At 42.2% G+C, this 19,944-nt stretch overlaps 1 protein-coding gene across 1 annotated transcript; it reads left to right on the top strand.

Moving 5' to 3' along the window:
- Window positions 1-8,058: 8,058 nt before the first annotated feature.
- On the top strand, window positions 8,059-13,298 carry LOC143633475 (nucleolar protein 12-like). Its single transcript, XM_077101781.1, has 6 exons — window positions 8,059-8,064; window positions 11,418-12,008; window positions 12,090-12,148; window positions 12,240-12,309; window positions 12,562-12,687; window positions 13,053-13,298. Exons 1-6 carry the CDS (start codon window positions 8,059-8,061, stop codon window positions 13,203-13,205), a joined length of 1,005 nt encoding a protein of 334 aa, XP_076957896.1. The 3' UTR covers window positions 13,206-13,298.
- Window positions 13,299-19,944: the final 6,646 nt, after the last annotated feature.

Genomic DNA, 19,944 nt, shown 5'->3' with positions numbered 1-19,944 from the left:
ACTCACTCTATGGACACATGAATTTCAACATTAGTATTAGGGGCTGTTTATTTACATTTAAATGGAACCATTCAGATGTAAACATCTGAATCATTCAGACTTCAGACTGTTTGGTTTCAAACAGAAAAACATCTGAATGGTTAAAATTATGTTTGAATCATTCAAACTTATTGTTGTTGCTGAATGGGACAGAGGTTCATTCAGATCTGAATGAACCAAACAACCGCTTGATGTTTGTGACTTGGGAGTTGTCACAAAGACGATCGGTCTAAATCCATATTTATTATCTTTTCATCTTTTGCGTGTTAATATTTTATTATGAGTTATAACAAAACATACTAATACATATAAAAATCTTACATTTTATTTATATACTTATAAGTTAATCTCAATCTCAAATTTCTTCATGAAATTTTGACTTAAAATCAAGGTTGTAAAAGTCGCTAGACAGAACTTATATGGCTCAACTGGTGAGTTGGGTGTACTCGGTATACTCAGAAATGGTAAATATAAAACAAATTAATTTTTTCGAGATTACATATATGTCAAATACTATAAGTTTACTGATATTTATAACAAAATAAGTGAATATCAATATAAATAAGAGAAATACTTTTTAAAATACTAAATTATTCTAAAAATTGCTAACCAATTAATCATTAATTAAAAATGATTTTTTTTAATATTACATAAATATGAATTATGTTTTATTTTTTTAAGTTAAAATCGGCCTAAGTTAACCGACTAGATGTGATTTTGGCTGAGGTTGACAAACTTTGATTAATTCTTAGTAACTTGGCGGAGTTAAATAATCTCACCTCGACATTATACCTTGTAGAGAATACTCGCCCGACCTACTTTTACAACAATGCATAAAATAGCTAACCGTTTTAATTTGTTATATTCAAACAACACATTTCCGGAACACGTCTCTTCAATACAGACACAACCCGTTCAGCTAAACGTGTTTGTAGGTTCAACCCGTAGTAATCACATATAATATTAAGAGCATGTTTGGGATTGCTTCTTAAAAGTGCTTATGGCTTTTTGGAGAGGTAACATATCCAAAATGCCCCTTCAAAAGCACCTAAAAACTCCAAATTGGAGCTTTTAGGTGCTTTTGGAGGGGCATTTTTTATGGCTTTTTGGAGAGGCAAAATATCCAAAATGCCCTTCCAAAAGCACCTAAAAGCTCTAAATGACCCTCCAAAAGCACCTAAAAGCTCCAAATTTTTTAGGTGCTTTTAGAGGGGCATTTTAGATATTTTGTCTCTCCAAAAAGTCATAATTAGAGCTTTTAGATGCTTTTAAAGTGTCATTTTAGATATTTTACCTCTCCAAAAAGACAAAAGCATTTTTAAGCAACACCCTAAACTTCATCTACGCGTTCCTAGACTACAACCCTAGTGAAACAAGAGGCCACTAAATTAGGGTTTAAGCCAAGAGCTGAAATCCATCCATCCACCCACCACTTTCTTCATCTTCTTCTTAATGGGTAAGAAATCAAAACAACCCAAACCCGAAAACCCTAATTCCTCACCTCAACCTTCATCAGACAACAGACTAATGACGAACTCGGAAGCACTAGACAACAGCTCAACATGAGCAATGATTGCGAGTATTCGGATGATGAGTGGGAAGAATCTGACAGTGACGCAAACCCTCGTCATAAGACGAAAGGGAAGCGTAAAGAAACGGACCTCCAGCCGAGAAGAAATTTTGGAGAAACCTTCAAACCAAGGAACGCGGGGGGAAACCCACGTGACTTCTCCAAAACTTTCAGACCAACTGTTGCAAATGCGGGAACGTCCAAGTTTGCAAAGGACATTGCGGAAGCAATCGCCCCGAAGAGTGCCAAACAGATGTCCAACATCGGCACTTATGATGGCATATCCGACCCAGACGATCACTTGAACAGATTCATAGCGGGGGTAACCGTCAGCAACTTGACGGAACCCACGTGGTGTTATATGTTCCAGATGACGCTGGTCGGAGCGGACAGGGCGTGGTTTGATCGTCTACCGGTCCACCACATCTATGATTGGGCGGACTTCCAGCACAAGTTCAGCCAGCACTTCAGTCGACAGAGAAAATATACTGAAGAGCAGTGGACGATCCTCAAATGCGTTAGAGAGGAGGATGAATCTTTGCTAGACTTCATCACTCGCTTCAACTCAAAGAAGCTGAGTCTGGGCACCATAAGTGAAGATCTCGTTCGCGCCGCTTTCATCCAGGGCGCCGAATACCCAGAGCTTATCCGCACATTGACGGGTAAAGATGGCATGCCATCCACATGGGATGCCATCATGACGGCAGCTAAACGCTTTGCCGAAACGGAGAAGCAACTGGGTAGAAATCTTCCCCAAAGTACAAACCTCTACACGCAAAGGACCAGAGAGAATAATGTCCGCACCGCCCGACAAAACAAGAAGAGGAAGCTATGTATTTGGCAGTCAAGGGTAAACTTTGACACCTCATCCAGCTCTCGCCCTCTATTAGGCGGAAGGGATAACACGCACCCACCAAACCGAAACCCCCGATGGACGCCACTCACCAAAAGCGTCACGGAGATATTTGCCACCGAGAAACTCCCATGGCCAAAAGCTCCAATGATCCGGCAGCGTCATAACGCGGATCAGAGCAAATCCTGTGACTTCCACGGGACAAAGGGCCACACCACCGAGGAGTGTACATCTTTGAAGGATGTTGTCGAAACATTCGTCAAAGATGGAAAACTTACACACCTTGTGGCATCAATCAAGAATGGAGGGAGGAACGATAATCGGTACAAGGGCAACGGACGAAAGCCTGTTGACATCAGCATCCACATGGTTCATGGTAACGTCAGAGGAAGAAAACGACGAACGACAGAACCATGTGCGTGGAAGGAAGCTGAAGTGCGCTTCCCGCGAGTGCCAGGAGGGCCCAACAAAGAAGGCCCTATAGTCATAAAAAGCCAGCTGGGGCACTACATCACTTCCCGCACTCTTGATGATAATGGCGCTTCGTCAACGGTCATGTACAGGCAGTTCTTCGACAAGCTAGACGACGAAGACAAAGAACGCCTGGAAACGGTTTACGCCTCGATGGAAGGGTTCGATGGCAGCACAAACACCCCCCTGGGTATCCTATCTTTCCCCGTCACTCTCACGGACGGGAAACACTCCCACACAGAAGACGTGGACTTCGTCGTAATGAGGAAGCCACACCACACATACGACATTCTCTTCGGGAGAGACGGGATGGCAAGATTCAATGCCATGGTGTCTTCAGTCCACGACATGATGGGGTGGCCAACAGCTGAGGGTGTAGCGATGATCACCGGTATTCCCCAGGTATGCATCGCATCTGTCTCATCTAAACCCAAACCAAAGATGGCTAAACCAACCATCACTGAACCAGAAGAATGGGCCTTCAATGGCAAATACCCTGACCAGGCTGTTACCATTGGCCCAACAATTACCGATCCTACACGCACCTTACTCAAACGCTTACTGCAGAAAAACGCTGACATCTTCGCATGGACACCAGCTGACATGACTGGTGTACCTCGAAGTAAGGCAGAGCATAAGCTCAAGTGTGACCCGGCTTTTACGCCAGTCATATAAAAGCGTCGAGTAATGGGGGCGGAATAGGCTAACGCGTATAGAACCCAAGTCAAGGAACTCCTTGACGCGGGCATCGTACGCGTTAGCAGATATCAAACATGGGTTGCAAATCCCGTCATGGTACTGAAATCTAACAAACAATGGCGCATGTGCATAGATTTCAAAGACCTAAACAAAGCATGCCCCAAAGATTGTTACCCGTTACCCGAAATTGACCTTAAGGTAGATTCGTTAGCACCGTTTCGCCTTAAATGCTTCCTTGATGCGTATAAGGGATACCATCAAATCCACATGACTGTTGACGATCAGGACAAAACCGCATTTCGGACGCCCGATGGCACATTTTGTTATCAAATGATGCCATTCGGACTTAAGAATGCCGGGTCCACATACCAACGCCTGATGGACAAAGAGTTTCATGCCCAAATTGGGAGGAACTTGGAAGTTTACATGGATGACTTGGTCATCAAAAGCCTTGAGCCAGAAGCGATGTTGAAAGACATCGAAGAAACTTTCAACACGCTCAGAAAAATAAACATGAAGCTCAATCCGAGCAAGTGTTCTTTTGGGATGGAAGAAGGGAAGTTCTTAAGAGTCATCGTTACCAAAGATGGCTTCAGAGCGAACCCTGAAAAGGTCGAAGCCATTATCAAAATGGAATCACCTACTACCATCAAACAAGCACAGACACTGAATGGACGACTAGTCGCACTTAATCGCTTTTTGGCGAACCATGCGGATAGGTCGTTCCCATTCGTATCAACATTGAGAAACTGTTTAAAGAAAACGCACTTCCGCTGGACACCAGAAGCGGAAGCAGCTTTTCAGGAAATTCGGTCACGCTTGATCGAACTCCCAACGCTCACAGCACCAGAAGCGGGGGAGGAATTAATCCTATACCTCTCCGCCACAGACAGAGCAACCGGGGCAGTTCTACTAGTAGAACGGAAAGGCATCCAGATGCCAATCTACTATGTTAGCCGCGTCTTAACAGACGTAGAAACCCGGTACTCTACCCTGGAAAAATTAGTCTTAGCGCTTGTACAGGCTTCACGCAAACTGAGACGATATTTCCAGGGTCACCCAATCACCATTCTCACCAATTTCAAACTTGCAAACGTTCTAGGAAAACCCAAGTTGTCAGGACGTCTAGCCAAATGGGCAATAGAATTGGGAGAATACGCGATAAAGTACAAGCCAAGACCAGCCATAAAAGGCCAGGTCTTGGCCGACTTTATTGCAGAAGTCCCCGCTTCGCGCGAGAAAGAGTGCCAGGAGGAGGCCCAACCCTATCCAGCACAGGACATCGATGATGTCTGGCGACTCTACACTGATGGAGCAGCCAACAACGAGGGTTCAGGCGCAGGGTTGAAACTAACCAACCCAGCAGGCCAAGAATACACTTAAGCTATTCGACTGGATTTTCCAAGTACGAATAATGAAGCGGAGTATGAAGCATTCTTGGCCGGGTTGAGAATTGCGCGTAAGATGGGAGTGAAAAACTTGGAAGCCCACGTGGATTCCATGTTAGTAGCCAACCAAATAAACGGGACGTACACGGCCGTGAACGACATAATGGCCCTGTACCTCGCACAAGCAAAAACCCTTATGCGCGATTTTAACGATTGTAAAGTCATACACGTCAAGCGTAGCGAAAACAAATCTGCGGATGCGTTAAGCAAGCTTGCATCATTAGCCTTCACCCACTTGGGAAAGGACATTCGCGTTGAACTCCTTGGAGCACCATCAATCCCGCACAAGGAAATTTGTGTCATCCAAACCGGCACGGAAACGTGGATGACACCAATCATAAATTACCTTGCGGCGGGTATACTACCAGAATCAAAAACACAGGCAAGAAAGATACGTTGTAAAGCATTGAACTATCAACTCGTTGATGACATCCTTTACAGACGTAATTTTCTTGGCCCACTTCTAAGGTGCGTGGACAACCAAGATGCTGATTACCTCCTAAGGGAAGTACACGAAGGCATCTGCGGAGTACACGCAGGTCCACGCGCTGTTGTAGCCAAGATAAACAACGCGGGATACTTTTGGCCGGGGATGCATACGGATGCGCTGGCTTACATCAGAAAATGCAGGTCTTGCCAGCTCTACGCACCCAACACGCATCGCCCGAAGAATGAACTTGTTCCAGTCACCTCCTCATGGCCATTCCAGAAGTGGGCTATCGATGTGACAGGCCCATTTCCCACAGCAGCAGGGAACGTTCAGTTTCTAGTGGTAGCCATCGACTACTTCACCAAGTGGATAGAAGCAAAACCCTTAGCCCAAACAACCGCAAAACATATCAAAAAATTTATTTGAGAATTTATTATTTGTCGTTTTGGACTTCCACAGAATTTGGTGAGCGATAACAGCACCAACTTTACTGACAAGAAGCTACAAAAGTGGCTGGAAGAACTTCAAATCACCCACACCTTTACCTCACTGGCGCACCCGCAGGGTAACGGTGAGGTGGAAAGAGCAAATAAGAGCATCGTCGATGGCATAAAGAAAAGACTCTTGGAACATAGATCTGGCTGGGTGGATGAAGTTCCGCATGTCCTTTGGGCGAACAGAACGCTAAAAAAGACAAGTACGGGAGAAACCCCGTTCAGCCTCACCTATGGCACTGAAGCCATGGTCCCGGTCGAAATTGGTTTACCCTCACCAAGGGTCTTGACTCAACCAGAAGACAATGATGCGGAAAGACGATTAGACCTCATGCTGACCGAAGAACGCAGAAACTTAGCCGCAGCGCGTGATGAAAATATAAGCGACAAATGCAAAAGTACTACAAACGCGGGTAAAACTCTGCAACTTCAATGTCGGAGACTACATACTGCGTAACAACGAGGCTTCGAACCAAGAGCGCCCAGGAAAGCTGGCCCCGGTCTGGGAAGGGCCATACACTATTAAAGAAGTTTTGGGAAAGGGCGCATACCGGCTCGAAAGGCTCGATGGCGCCCCCATCCCAAGAACATGGAATGGAGCTCAATTACGCAAATGTTACATGTAGATCAATTCCAAACTTGTAAAGAAAAGGCCTAGAGCCACTTCTAATGGAAATGATTCTCCTTTATCACATTGTGTTGATAGCCTTACCTTTATACTTATGAACTTTCCACACTGATATGCCGGTATTCACCGCATAAATAAGTGGGGAAAGAAGTAAGTCGTTGCGTGTGGAAGGCGGCAAAACCCGCATAAACATAAAAACGGTAAAAATTTCTAAGGAAAAGATGAGGAAAACCTTCACGCAGGTCAGATATAGGTAAAGTTTGGCCATCCTACACAGTGAAAGTGACGGTCTTACCCGCACAATCATGGTAGAGGAAGCAAAACTTGAACTTATTATCTACCACGTTGACAGGTTAACTTATCGAAAACATTTAGAAAGTTGCTAAGTTAAACTAAAATATGCATGAGCAAAACATATAAGGTTTACAAGGCAAAGCATTAACAAAACATTTATATTCCATAAAAATTCAAACATTACAAGAATGGCTGGGCATCTACCCGCCTACAAAAATGTAAATCTATCATAGCGGGTGGAAGGGATCTCAGGGTTCAAGCTTCAGGACCACTCCTTCCAAACCCACTTGAACCCGCACCATCAGTTGACTGTGGCGGGTCAAGGAAAGCCTTGAGAATAGTTAGCCCATCATCAGCAGCAGCAATCTCGTTCACTTTCTCCACCACCAGATGCGGGAAGACAGCATACTGATTCACTGCTTGGTCATAAGCAGCTTCAGTGTCCACGTCATAAAGAGGGAAGTTGGAAGGCTGGATGCCTTGCTCAACAAACCCTAGACCAAGCAGGAACCCAGCCTTTTCCCCATCCTCATGAGAAGCGTTGAGGGCTGCGCTCATAGCATCGTCATAGGATGTGTTCGTGAAGATCCGATGCACAACCTACAAAATAGAAATATATCAAAAACTTTTCTAAGTATAAAGAAAAGCGTAAAAAAACTACGGAACTACGCATACCTGCGACAACGCTTCTCGTAGAAGCCATTCTTTGGTGACCAGAGCTTCCTGGAGGGCAGCTTGAGCTTGATCACGGGCGCGTTCGGTTTCATTTTTGTTAAGGTTGGCGAGCAACACATCCTTAGCAGCAGCCTCTTCAACGCCCTTCAGCTTACGCTCAGCATGGTCAAGCATACCCCTCTGGTCCAGTAGCTCCTGGAGCTTCTTGGCATCTTCCAAAGCCAAAGCATCATGAGCCTGCCGGAGCTCTTTTAATTCGGCTTTAAGCTCTTCATTCTCTGTGCGCAAAGGCTCAGCAACGGCTTCAGCTTTGGTGGCCCTCTCGGTTGCGTTCCCTGCAGTTTCCTTAGCCAACCTAAGCTGTTCGTTAACAGCTTGGGTAGCCTAGGAACGAGCCTCGTGCCGGACCTGAACCTCAACCTCGAAGTCCTTGAAGGCCTTCTCCTTTTCCGCAGCGATGGCGGCAAGTCTCTTATTCTCCTCCCGGATAGCTCGCGCCTGAGCCACTTCCAGGCTACGCGCCGTCTTTAACTTGTCGTTTTCACGACAGAGCAACTCGACGCGCGGCTGCATCCGGGCAAGGAGGATTCGGAGCTCGTTGGTTAGCCTACCCTCCTGGTAGCTAGCCATGGCCTCCCCCAGCGCACCGCTTGGGGCGGCGTGGCGCGCCCATTCGACGCAGTCCACAGCCGTTCGAAGGGTTGTTCCCCAGCGGATGTTCCACCGTGGAACATACACCTCATTGGAATCTGAAACTGCAAAAACAAGAAACAGTTAGGAAAAAATGATAAAAAAAAAGATAATAGGCCAAAATAACCCTACGCCCCTGTAGGGTCGACAACAGGCCGGTAGCCGCCAAACCCATCACCCGAACCTAAGGGATATCCATCCAAGAGGTCGGGGAGATGGGAAGGAGGCAGAGATTGGCTAGAAGCCCCAACCCTGGACATACCTGAGGAACCGGCCATAGACGATGTAGTCGCCGTTGCCGGAGGAGGCACGGTAGAAGCCGTCGCGGTAGAAACCATCGGAGGTGAACTCACTTGAGGTGAACTCACAACCGTGGCCGCCGCTGCGGAGGAACCCGCAGAAAAAACCACCGCCGGCTCAGTGAAGGAGGCAGTGAAGATGGCACTGACAGCCGGCGGAGATGTCACAATTGGAACAGTTGGCTCAACGGGACGAGCAACTGAACCAATACTTGAAACAGGCGCGGCCGCCTGGGTCATCGCCTCGGGTAGGTTGACCAAACCTACCGTCGTGGGTCCAGAACTGCTTCTTCCCGCAACACTCTGGAATGCGGTTGCATCCACGCCTGCATGAAGACAAGATATTAAATATAATGGCGGAAAGAAATGCGGTTAAGACAAATGAAATTTATACTTACGGGTTTTCTTGATCTTGAAGGTTCTGGCAGGTGGGGACGAACCCGATGGAGCCGGCCTCTTCATGCCGGTCACCGTCGTCGTACTGGGCTGCTCGGAGGTAACAGCTGTCTCAACCTCCGAGACAGCGGTCTCACCATCACCAGGATTCCCCGTCGCCTCCTCGCTTTCGGTCTCCGAATCAGACCGATTCCCTTGATCGGCGGAGGTAACCTTCGCCTTGCCCTTCACGCCGGCAGCCTTCTTCTTCCTCGCGAAGAAAAGACCATATGCGGATTCCTCATCAGAAGATGACAAAATTAGAGGAATTCCAGCAGAGGTTTGAGCATGAAGAGGGCGGGGGTTAAAGAATCCCTTACCTGGCCGCGTGGCGCTCAGAATCTCATGGCCCGGCGGGTAGACCTCCACGAACCGATCCGCCGTCTGCTCCAGGATGGTCAACTCGTTCTCATCAAGATCACGAGTACCCAGCCGAGCGGGACCACCGCTCTCCTGCGGTTGCAGAAGCGACTGCAAGTTGTTTCCATCTGAAAATAAAAAGAGAAATGGTTAGAAAAAAAACCCTAAATTGGCAAATAAGACGGAGCATACCGTAAGAGATAGAGTTCAAACCGTATTCGAGGACGATGGGTATCTGCGGCGTCTCTGCCCCGGCATCCTTCCATACCCGGCACATCCCGAGCATCACCATCCCAGACTCCGCAAAGCGGTAAACCGGAGTCTGGATCCGGGAGATCTTGGTAAACCATTCCGCCTCCTGGTAGTTGGAGGCGTGAAGGTTGGGGAGTGCTCTCCCGTTCTTGAATGTCATCGCGATAGGGACGACACGGGCAGAGATATAGAAGAACTCCCGTTTCCAAGATCGAAGACTGCGCTCGGTAGCACAAATCTTCAAACCCTTGATCCAAGTGACCAAGGTGTACCAGCCTTGGATGCACCTCCAAGAGTAGAAGGTCATCAGGCGGTCGACGCGGGGCTCAACACCCAGAATATGGCACACCCATTCAAAGTGGCGGATCTTAGCGATCGCCATTGGGTGTACCTCCGTCAAGTGTACACCGTGTTTCTCCAAAACACGATATACAAACATCGTCAATGGGAATCTGAGATTCCCATATATGAAGAATGCAGCATATACCCCTATCTTGCCCTTGGGGGCATCATACACCGTTTGGTGGGGCTCTGGAAACTCAGGCTCGAAGGGCTCGAGCATGAATTTCTTCACGATGTAGTGATACAGGTCGACGGAAAGAGCACACTGGCACTCGCCAGCAGTACTCTTATCGTCCTTGTCAGACGTGGACGTCGGGTTCTCGGAATACACGTCGGACTCTTCAGCAGTAACTTCAGGATCGTGAATGGAAGACATGTTTTAGATGTAAAGAATGAACGATTTCAGGAGAATGCTCGACAAAAGTTAGAGTATTCGCCGGAAATCGCTTAGAAGAAGAAGAAGGAAGTGAAAGTGTGAGTTGAGATGCATCGTCTCCCCCCTTTATATACTCATCGCAATGAATGCGATGAATTTAATGCGGGGGAGAGAGAAGAACGCAGGCGCAATGAGATGACGACACGTGGAAAGCAAGCTGGCAACCAGCTGTCGACAGGACGCGTGCCGTAAAATTCGCGCCCACGCGCCCGAAAACCTGCGCCCACGCGCCTGAAAAGGCGTCTGGAATGACCATATACTGTCACGTCGCCATAACTTCCTGCACATCCTGAACTGCCAGAAGAAACCGTCGGAAGACGCTAACGTCCCTTCAACAGTTTGGACTGTTCTTATCCTTTCACCAACTCTTCAGATTTCAAAAAGATTCAAAAATAAGAGGGAATATACCCCCTCACCTTGGGAAGCAAAAAACCATAAGACAAGTGCGGGTACAGTGTCAAGGCGAAACCTTTCACATACTTAGCACTTGCAGAGAATTGAAGCCAAGAAGGATCTTGTGGGCCATGCTTGCGGAAAGGGAAATAACACCTCCGCATGGCGGGAACGTTGACAACTAGATTGTTTGAAACTTCAAGGTGGAATTGGTAGTTTAACATAACTGATCACTATGTCCAAAACTACCAAAACCTCGTGAAGAGTATACAAGCGAAATTCAACGCTCCCGACTTGCGAAGAGGTTAAACACCTACCCGCATCATAACCAAAGATCAGGCAGAAAAGTCGGGAATTTCTGCAAGGGACATTAGGAAAACCGTGGGAAGAATCCCCACGGAAAACCTTAAAAAACAAAAACCTCTTTAAAAACCCTTGCTTAAAGTTCAAAAATTCACCTCACTTATTAACAATTCATGAGAAGAACAATGGACTAGGGGGACTTGAAGAGGTAGGTCCCCACAAAGCCCAGTTGGACCCGCAAGACACACCTTGAAGAGGTACGTCTGCGCAAAGACTAACTGGCCCCGCAGAACCCACCATGCTCAGAGAGATGAAGACCTTAGTGTTTCTTCAATATTCAAATCCCTATTCGGTAACACCCGTCAACAAACCAATAATCCAACCTCCGATTCAATCTTCTCCGATTCAAACCCATTCCGAATTAAACCCACCAATCAATCTTCAAATCTTCCACAAATTCCTCAATTAAACGCCGATTCTGATACAAAATCAGACACCCAGATCCCCAATTCTTCAAATAAACCCGACCCGGATGATTCACACACCAAATTAGACGTCAAGAAAACAAAAAGCTTGAATCTTTCTGCATTTAAAGACGATGGTAATGATAATAAGAAGAAGAAGAAAAGGAAGAAGGCTGAGATTGAAGCAGAGTATGAGGAAAGAAAATATGGAGGGGTGGATTTGGAATTGAACAAAGATGAGGGTATGAAAGTGAAAATTGGGGAGAAGAAGGATGTTGTCCCAAAAGAAGGATTTGATGATGATGAGAAGCTATCAAGAACTGTGTTTATTGGTAACTTGCCTTTGAAGGTGAGGAAGAAGGCGTTGATGAAAGAGTTTAATCAGTTCGGGGAAATCGAGTCCGTTAGAATTCGATCGATTCCTTTATTAGATGTGGGTTCTGTTTAATTTGTTTGAGTTTTAAATTTGGTTTTATAAAATGTTTGTTTTGTTGATTTGGTTCGGGTTTTGCAGGACAAGACTCCGAGAAAGGGTGCTGTGATCAAGAAGCAGATTAATGATGCTGTTGACAGGTTGTTTGTTTAGAAAGATTACAAAATTTGGGTGAAAGTTATTTAATTTGTAATTTTTGTTAATTGATTGCAATTCGGTTTGTGGATGCAGGGTTAATGCTTACATTGTTTTTAAAACAGAGGATTCAGCCCAGGCGTCTTTGTCACATAACATGGCAGTTGTAAGTTTTTTTTTAAATGTTTGATGATTTTCTTTGATTTTTGAAATTATTAGCATGAATTCGGGAAATACCTCGTGAGTATGTAGATGAATATAATTTGGTGTTTAAAAAATTTCAATTTATGACAATTGTGACAGTTCGGGCAATACCCTTCTGTTAAGCCTAATTTTTATATACAGTTTGGTTTATTTTGATAAATGTAGATGCATTTTGATAAATTTTGTAACTTTTATGTGTTGGGCATGTTATTAGGTGGGTGGAAATCATATACACGTAGACAGAGCTTGTCCGCCTCGCAAGAAATTGAAGGGAGAAAACGCTCCTCTCTATGATAGCAAAAGGACTGTTTTTATTGGCAATCTCCCATTTGATGTCAAGGTACATTTCTTGTGCATAGATTTTGAATTCGTATGAGGTCAAGGTAAGATTTGTTAAAACGACTAATTGTTGTCGGGTTGGCTTAAACCACTGTTTGTTTAAAGTTTTGCACTTTTGTTTTGTGTTTTAGAAATTTATATATATAATTGCAAGTTAAACTGGTTTTCTAATTTAGGAGGTTGTATGCTTTATAAATACGCACTTTGGGAACTGGGAATACTTTTGACCCATTAGACTTTTTGGTTTTACCCATTTGACTCGTTAGAGATAGAACATAATCCAAATAGTCTCATTAGTAAGTAAAGGGGTTGAAATTGCTGTCTTTAAATTTACTAATTGTGGTACATTTTTTATCTGATTTTCAGGATGAAGAACTTTATCAGCTGTTTACTGGTTTTAACAATCTGAAAGACTGCATTGAGGCAATACGAGTAGTGAGAGATCCCGGTACAAGCATGGGAAAGGGCATTGCTTACGTCTTGTTTACAACTAGGGTATGTGTGTCTACTCATTTATAGTTTTGTTTTTCATGTATATGTGTGTGTGTTTATTAATTATGTGAATATATATGTGTGTGTGTGTGCAGCCGCGCACATAGGGTTGAGGTTCATTACAGAACACATTATTGCGGGGGGGAAACAAAGTTAAATCGTTTAACTTTTTTTTATTAATGGTTCACGATTTTCAGCTTTTGGCTTCTTGCATAAAAATGCATATGTTGTGTGCGTAAAAACCATAAAACTAATCTTGAAAACGTCTAAAAGATAAAAATGCATATGCTATTTATAGTTTATAAACCTGGACGACATACACGGCTACACATGTGCATGCTATGCATTGGTATTAATAACATACACATGACTTGCATATATGTAATTTCGTTAACTAAACAAAATCACTTCATACTTTTTTTTAGTTTTAGGAGTGATGAATAAATATTACATTTCAACCTCAAGTGGCGGACGATGTGCCACGTGTTGCCACGTGGCGGACGATGTGCCACGTGTTGCCATGTGTCGGGACACGTGGCGAGAGGTGTGCCACGTGTGGACGCGTGGCAGTCTTGTGCTAGAAGTGTCAGGCCTCGTCATCGCGATACGCGATGACGTAGGTTCAACCAGCGATTGCGTATCGCTGTTGACCCTTTCAGAAGGTTTGACCAAGCCCCTTCGCGATACGCGATGGCTTGTCCTTTGTCCCCATCGCGTAGCGCGATAGGACAAGAAAATAGATTTTTCATTTTTAACCTTGGAGTTTGGATTTGGCATAATTAGTCCCTTAACTTTGAAAAGTTGACATTTTTGACCCGAAATTTCCATGATGTTTCAATTTATTTGTGAAATCCTTCCATCATCAAATACTAAGTATATTATTAACTTCTGTACAACAAATAAAATTAAAATTCAAAAAATATAAAAATATTTTAAATGAATAATATAAAATAGCCCCATAAAACAAATAAATAAAAATAAGAAATATAATATAATAAATAAACACAACTAGAATTAAAGAAGAAGGTAGCATATATTGGAGAAAATTTTGTTTTTTTGTTTGAGAGAGAAATTTTATAATATACAAAATGGCAAAACTCGTCATTTATATTTGCACGCTTTTTCAATGGTCGTCCTTTAGTAAACTTAATGACAGAAAACATCCTTTATGTTTAAAAATTATATCACGTTATATCATTTGGTCCTAACCCAGTTAACTTTTTTCGTTAAATCTGGTCATGTGCATTACACATGAGGGTAATTTTGTAATTTAACATAAATAATTTAATAAATAAAACTAAAAGAATAATATATCTCTTTCCCTCCGTCCTCACGATCCACCCACCATAACTATCCACATATTCTATTAACACGAACGGCCCGACACCACAATCAAAACACAACAAACCATCATTAATTCAAAATAGGGTTTTGTGGTGGAGTTTAGTTTGTTCTAACATAGATCTAGGGATTCGATTATTGTAGATCTAGGCTTAGGTGATGCATCACGGATCAGTCGCCGAGGGGGAATGGGTTAGTTTGATGGCAGCGGTAGTTTAGGGGAATGACATATTGAGACTTGCACAAGCATTCCTCACTGACCAAACACCATTTCAAGTATTCCAACAACAAAATAGATAAAGTTTTACACATAACACGTTTATTGATTTGAAAACAAGTTTGTAAAAGTGGGGCGTATTCACCTTTGATCGGGATCGGTTTCCAACACCGTCCTTGCGTACTCTTTCTTGCTATCTCGCACCTATAGTACGAGTATAACTTTTATTAGTCGGATATACCATCCGGCTTAAGACCTTTAGTCTTATTTATCTCGATGAACCTTTAGTTCAATAATCTTTTACTTTAAAACCTTTAGTCTTAAAAGCAATATTTATAAACCTTTAGTTTATTATAAAAACCCGACGTTTCTTCTTTTCTAAGAAACGTATTCTTTTTCTTTTATCATATAAGAATATCCTTATATAATATTCATAACAAAGAATTATATATAATTCACACACATATATATACACTTCCATATTTCTTTATTTTCTTTTCTTTGTTATATAATTTATTTCCATAAACATCGAGCATAATTCCGACTTAGGGCATTAAGCCTTTATAATATTTTATTATTATTTTAGTCGGGTAGTAAGCCTTACCTTTTCTCGGCTTATAATTCCCTAAATACTCGAGAAGCACTTCTACGCCGCTTAGTCCTTTCAACACTCGCCTTGATCGCCGCTTCACTTCGGCACGCAAATCGAGACACCAACTCTTCTCGGCACGCACTTCGAGGTGATCGTCGGGTTGTAAAAACGACACCGCCTTCTTGCTCGGAACGTCGTCGAGGAGTGGTACGAATATCGAGGTATGGCAAGTTTATCGAGGAATCGGGGCACGGTTTTCGAGGTGTATCGATGGCATGAATTTCGAGGTTTAGAGAGATGCTTAGAGAGAGAGAGTTGTAAACTGATTTTGGTGTGATGAAATGAAATCCCGGAGGCTGCTATTTATAGACAAAAATTTGGATCCTATCGCGATACGCGATAGGCTTCTTGTCACCCATCGCGTAGCGCGATGTAGCTTCGCACAGTCACAACGTAGGTCTGCCACGTGTTGCTACGTGGCAGACGGTGTGCCACGTGTTAACACGTGGCGAACGATGTGCCACGTGTTGCCACGTGTCGGGACACGTGGCGAGAGGTGTGCCACGTGTGGACGCGTGGCAGTCTTGTGCTAGAAGTGTCAGGCCACGTCATCGCGATACGCGATGACGTAGGTTCAACCAGCTATTGCGTATCGCTGTTGACCCTTCCAGAAGGTTTGACCAAGCCCCTTCGCGATACGCGATGGCTTGTCCTTTGTCCCCATCGCGTAGCGCGATAGGACAAGAAAAGAGATTTTTCATTTTTAACCTTGGAGTTTGGATTTGGCAGAATTAGTCCCTTAACTTTGAAAAGTTGACATTTTTGGCCCGAAATTTCCGTGATATTTCAATTTATTTGTGAAATCCTTCCATCATCAAATACTAAGTATATTATTAACTTTTGTACAACAAATAAAATTAAAATTCAAAAAATATAAAAATATTTTAAATGAATAATATAAAATAGCCCCATAAAACAAATAAATAAAAATAAGAAATATAATATAATAAATAAACACAACTAGAATTAAAGAAGAAGGTAGCATATATTGGAGAAAATTTTGTTTTTTGGTTTGAGAGAGAAATTTTATAATATACAAAATGGCAAAACTCGTCATTTATATTTGCACGCTTTTTCAATGGTCGTCCTTTAGTAAACTTAATGACAGAAAACATCCTTTATGTTTAAAAATTATATCACGTTATATCATTTGGTCCTAACCCAGTTAACTTTTTTCGTTAAATCTGGTCATGTGCATTACACATGAGGGTAATTTTGTAATTTAACATAAATAATTTAATAAATAAAACTAAAAGAATAATATATCTCTTTCCCTCCGTCCTCACGATCCACCCACCATAACTATCCACATATTCTATTAACACGAACGGCCCGACACCACAATCAAAACACAACAAACCATCATTAATTCAAAATAGGGTTTTGTGGTGGAGTTTAGTTTGTTCTAACATAGATCTAGGGATTCGATTATTGTAGATCTAGGCTTAGGTGATGCATCACGGATCAGTCGCCGAGGGGGAATGGGTTAGTTTGATGGCAGCGGTAGTTTAGGGGAATGACATATTGAGACTTGCACAAGCATTCCTCACTGACCAAACACCATTTCAAGTATTCCAACAACAAAATCAATTTTCCGGTTAAATGTTTCCGACGAGCAGATTTAATTCTGCGTCGCCGTCTTTGCCGAGGTATGTAGACGGTGGTGAGGTCTGGTGTGGTGGCGGAGTTTGTGGAGGTGGGTGACGGGATTTTCAGATGTGGCGTTGGTTGTTTGGTTGGTGATGGTAGGGGTGGTGGTTTTGAGGTGCAGAGAGAGGAAGAAGAAAGGGTTGACGGTGGTGCACTGGTAGTGTTTGGTTGTGGTGTTGATGGTGGGTTATTTGGGGAAGAAGATGAGGGTTAAAATGATAAACTTTTATTTATTTAAAGACCAAAATTTTAAGTTAATTACACAAATAACCCCTGGGGTAAAAAGACAAATTTGCCCTCACATGAGGTGCATATGACTAGATTTAACAAGAAAAACTAACCCTCGTTAGTGAAAAGGACGAACCGTGCAAGGTTTCTTTAACATAAAGGATGTTTTCTATAATTAAGTTTGCTAAAGGACAACCATTGAAAAAACGTGTAAACGTAAAGGACGAGTTTTGTCATTTTGGCTTTATAATATTAAGTTCGGGTTCAAAAAGGATTTGACATAGTTCAATCCGGTGATCCACTTGTCTTCTTAAAGAAAAAAAGAAAATCATTCCATCATTTGTAACTCATATAAATGAATTGATTAGGTTAGACATTAATAAAATTACGATTTGACCAAAAGTTGAGACGTATAGAATTATAATGTCTCAGTTTCAAGATTTACAAAAATGTGTTGAATATTCTTTTTTACAATATAAGTATTACTTTCAATCTCATGAATATAAAAATAATTTATAAAAAACCTTGTTTTAAAAACATTTTAGGTAAGTCAGATATAAATAGTTGATGTCATTGACCATACAACATGATTATTAATGTATCTAGACATAAAACTGTGTCGCCATGCATACAACTACTAATATGTACATAACTATTCCTGTGATGTCATAAACAAAGTCGTCCAAAACATTAAAATTAAGAATTATAAAATATCAGTATATGTTATGGTTAGACAAGGGACCGACCGTATCAAGGTACGCAACAACTAGTAGTTTCAAGAGAACGAACTAAAGCTGATGTACGATTTGAACGCTGATCATTGGTAAAGGATTTTGAGAAAATATATCGTGAACAAAGTGAAAACCATTATTAATCAAGTGATGAAATACAAGATCCATAAGTAAAATAAGGTAAATGGTGGTTATAAAAACTAAAGTCATATATACTTTAGCTTACATAAATAAAAATTAGGACTTCGGTTAATTTTATAGCAAATTAATGATTTTATAAGACTAGCAGTAGTTTAATATGTTTGCCAAACACACAATAAAGCAAATAGTACTAGCTTCTTTATTACAAAAAAAAAAAAAGAAAAAACGATAAAATATTTTACATAGAATTTAAAACAGACGATGCTCGATTTGGCGAACACAAAATTACTTGTTGATAGAAGCAAAACGGCTGGACTTGTGAACTTGGAAGACGGCTCATTGGTAAATGTATAAAGATCCCCAATGTTGTCGCATCCGAGAATGGGACAATGGGTGCCCGCATCGGGAAGTCCTTCAAATCAAAACCAAAAGGATCAAATGCCATAGAAAGGTTGTTATCAGTTGTAAAGCGACGAACAAACATTAAATTTTTAATAATATTAGGAACGTGAAGGACATTATAAAGGCGTAAGGGTGGGAACGGATATGACAATGTTTGGTGTCCTGGATTGGAATTTGGGACCAATTTCTGACAATTATATTCATTGAAAGACCTTTTATTAATATAAGACGTGAGGTTACCTAAAGAGCGAGTTATGTGTGAGGTTGGTCGGTTGCTCCCGAGTCCACATACCGACGATGATCCGACAAAGAGGGTTATCGTGGTGAAAGCAGGTTCGTTGTCGGTGTTGGTATAACTATAAGCGTAACCTATATTGGGGCACCCCCTCCCCCAATTGTTTATGCTCAGCTCAGTAGTGTAAATATACTCGTTTCATCTGAAACTTTTTTATGTAGTGTAACTTTACTTATTTTCGCCCGAAATTTTTTAGTCTGGTCCCAAGCAGGGCCGTCATAATGGGCACCTATTTAGTCACGATAAAACCTGTTTAGCAAAAAAGGGCTCTATGCAATTTTATACTTTTTAAAAAATAATTAAAATTAAGACACTAGAGTACATCATTTCTCTTTCATGGTACATAAAACGTATAACTGTCATGCTCAAACCACCAAAGCAAATTTTAAACGAGTCATTTTCATATTTGAATATTGTGTTATTCGTAGGGCTGGCATATCGTGTATGCCCGTACACGATAAGACATGAACACGAAATGTGTATACGTGATTATGTGTACACGACACGAAAACTTATCGTGTACATGTATTCCAAACACGAACACGAACCTGTTACTACCTGGTATACCCTATAAAACACGATAACACACGATAAGAGTTGTTTAGAAACACATATTTGACAATATGTTTAGTAAAACAAAAGCCGAAGAGGGAGTGTTCGTGAGTGGTGAGTGGTGACTGCTGAGAAACAAAGAGTGAGAATGTTTTAGGAATTTAGGGTTAAGGATCACTTATAATATATATATATATATATATATATATATATATATATAATTATAAAAATCTAACTAGGTACTTAACAGGTAAACATATATGTTACTTGTTTAGACACGAAAATTAACAGATAAATTCGTGTATACCCGTTTGGTACACGAATCATGTTAAGGTCTTACATGTTACATGTTAAAGTCGTGTAAGTACGTGTCGTGTATTCGTGTCTCGTGTATAAATTGTTAGCCTAGTTATTCGCGCCGTCTCTAACCTGTTAAACACGTTAAGACACGAACTGACATCCCTAGTCCCAAGTTCATGAAAATTTTGTGCATAACCGTACTCCGTCGTAGAGGTGCACAAATCGGGTTTTTCAAATACCCGGTTCCGGGTATTTAA

Source organism: Bidens hawaiensis, unplaced genomic scaffold (assembly GCF_021521415.1).
Source record: "Bidens hawaiensis isolate Kalapana, Puna unplaced genomic scaffold, B.hawaiensis_p1.1 tig00006734_1, whole genome shotgun sequence".
NCBI lineage: Eukaryota > Viridiplantae > Streptophyta > Magnoliopsida > Asterales > Asteraceae > Bidens > Bidens hawaiensis.
The sequence above is the reverse complement of the archived record's forward strand: the minus strand, read 5'-3'. Positions and strand labels throughout refer to the sequence as shown.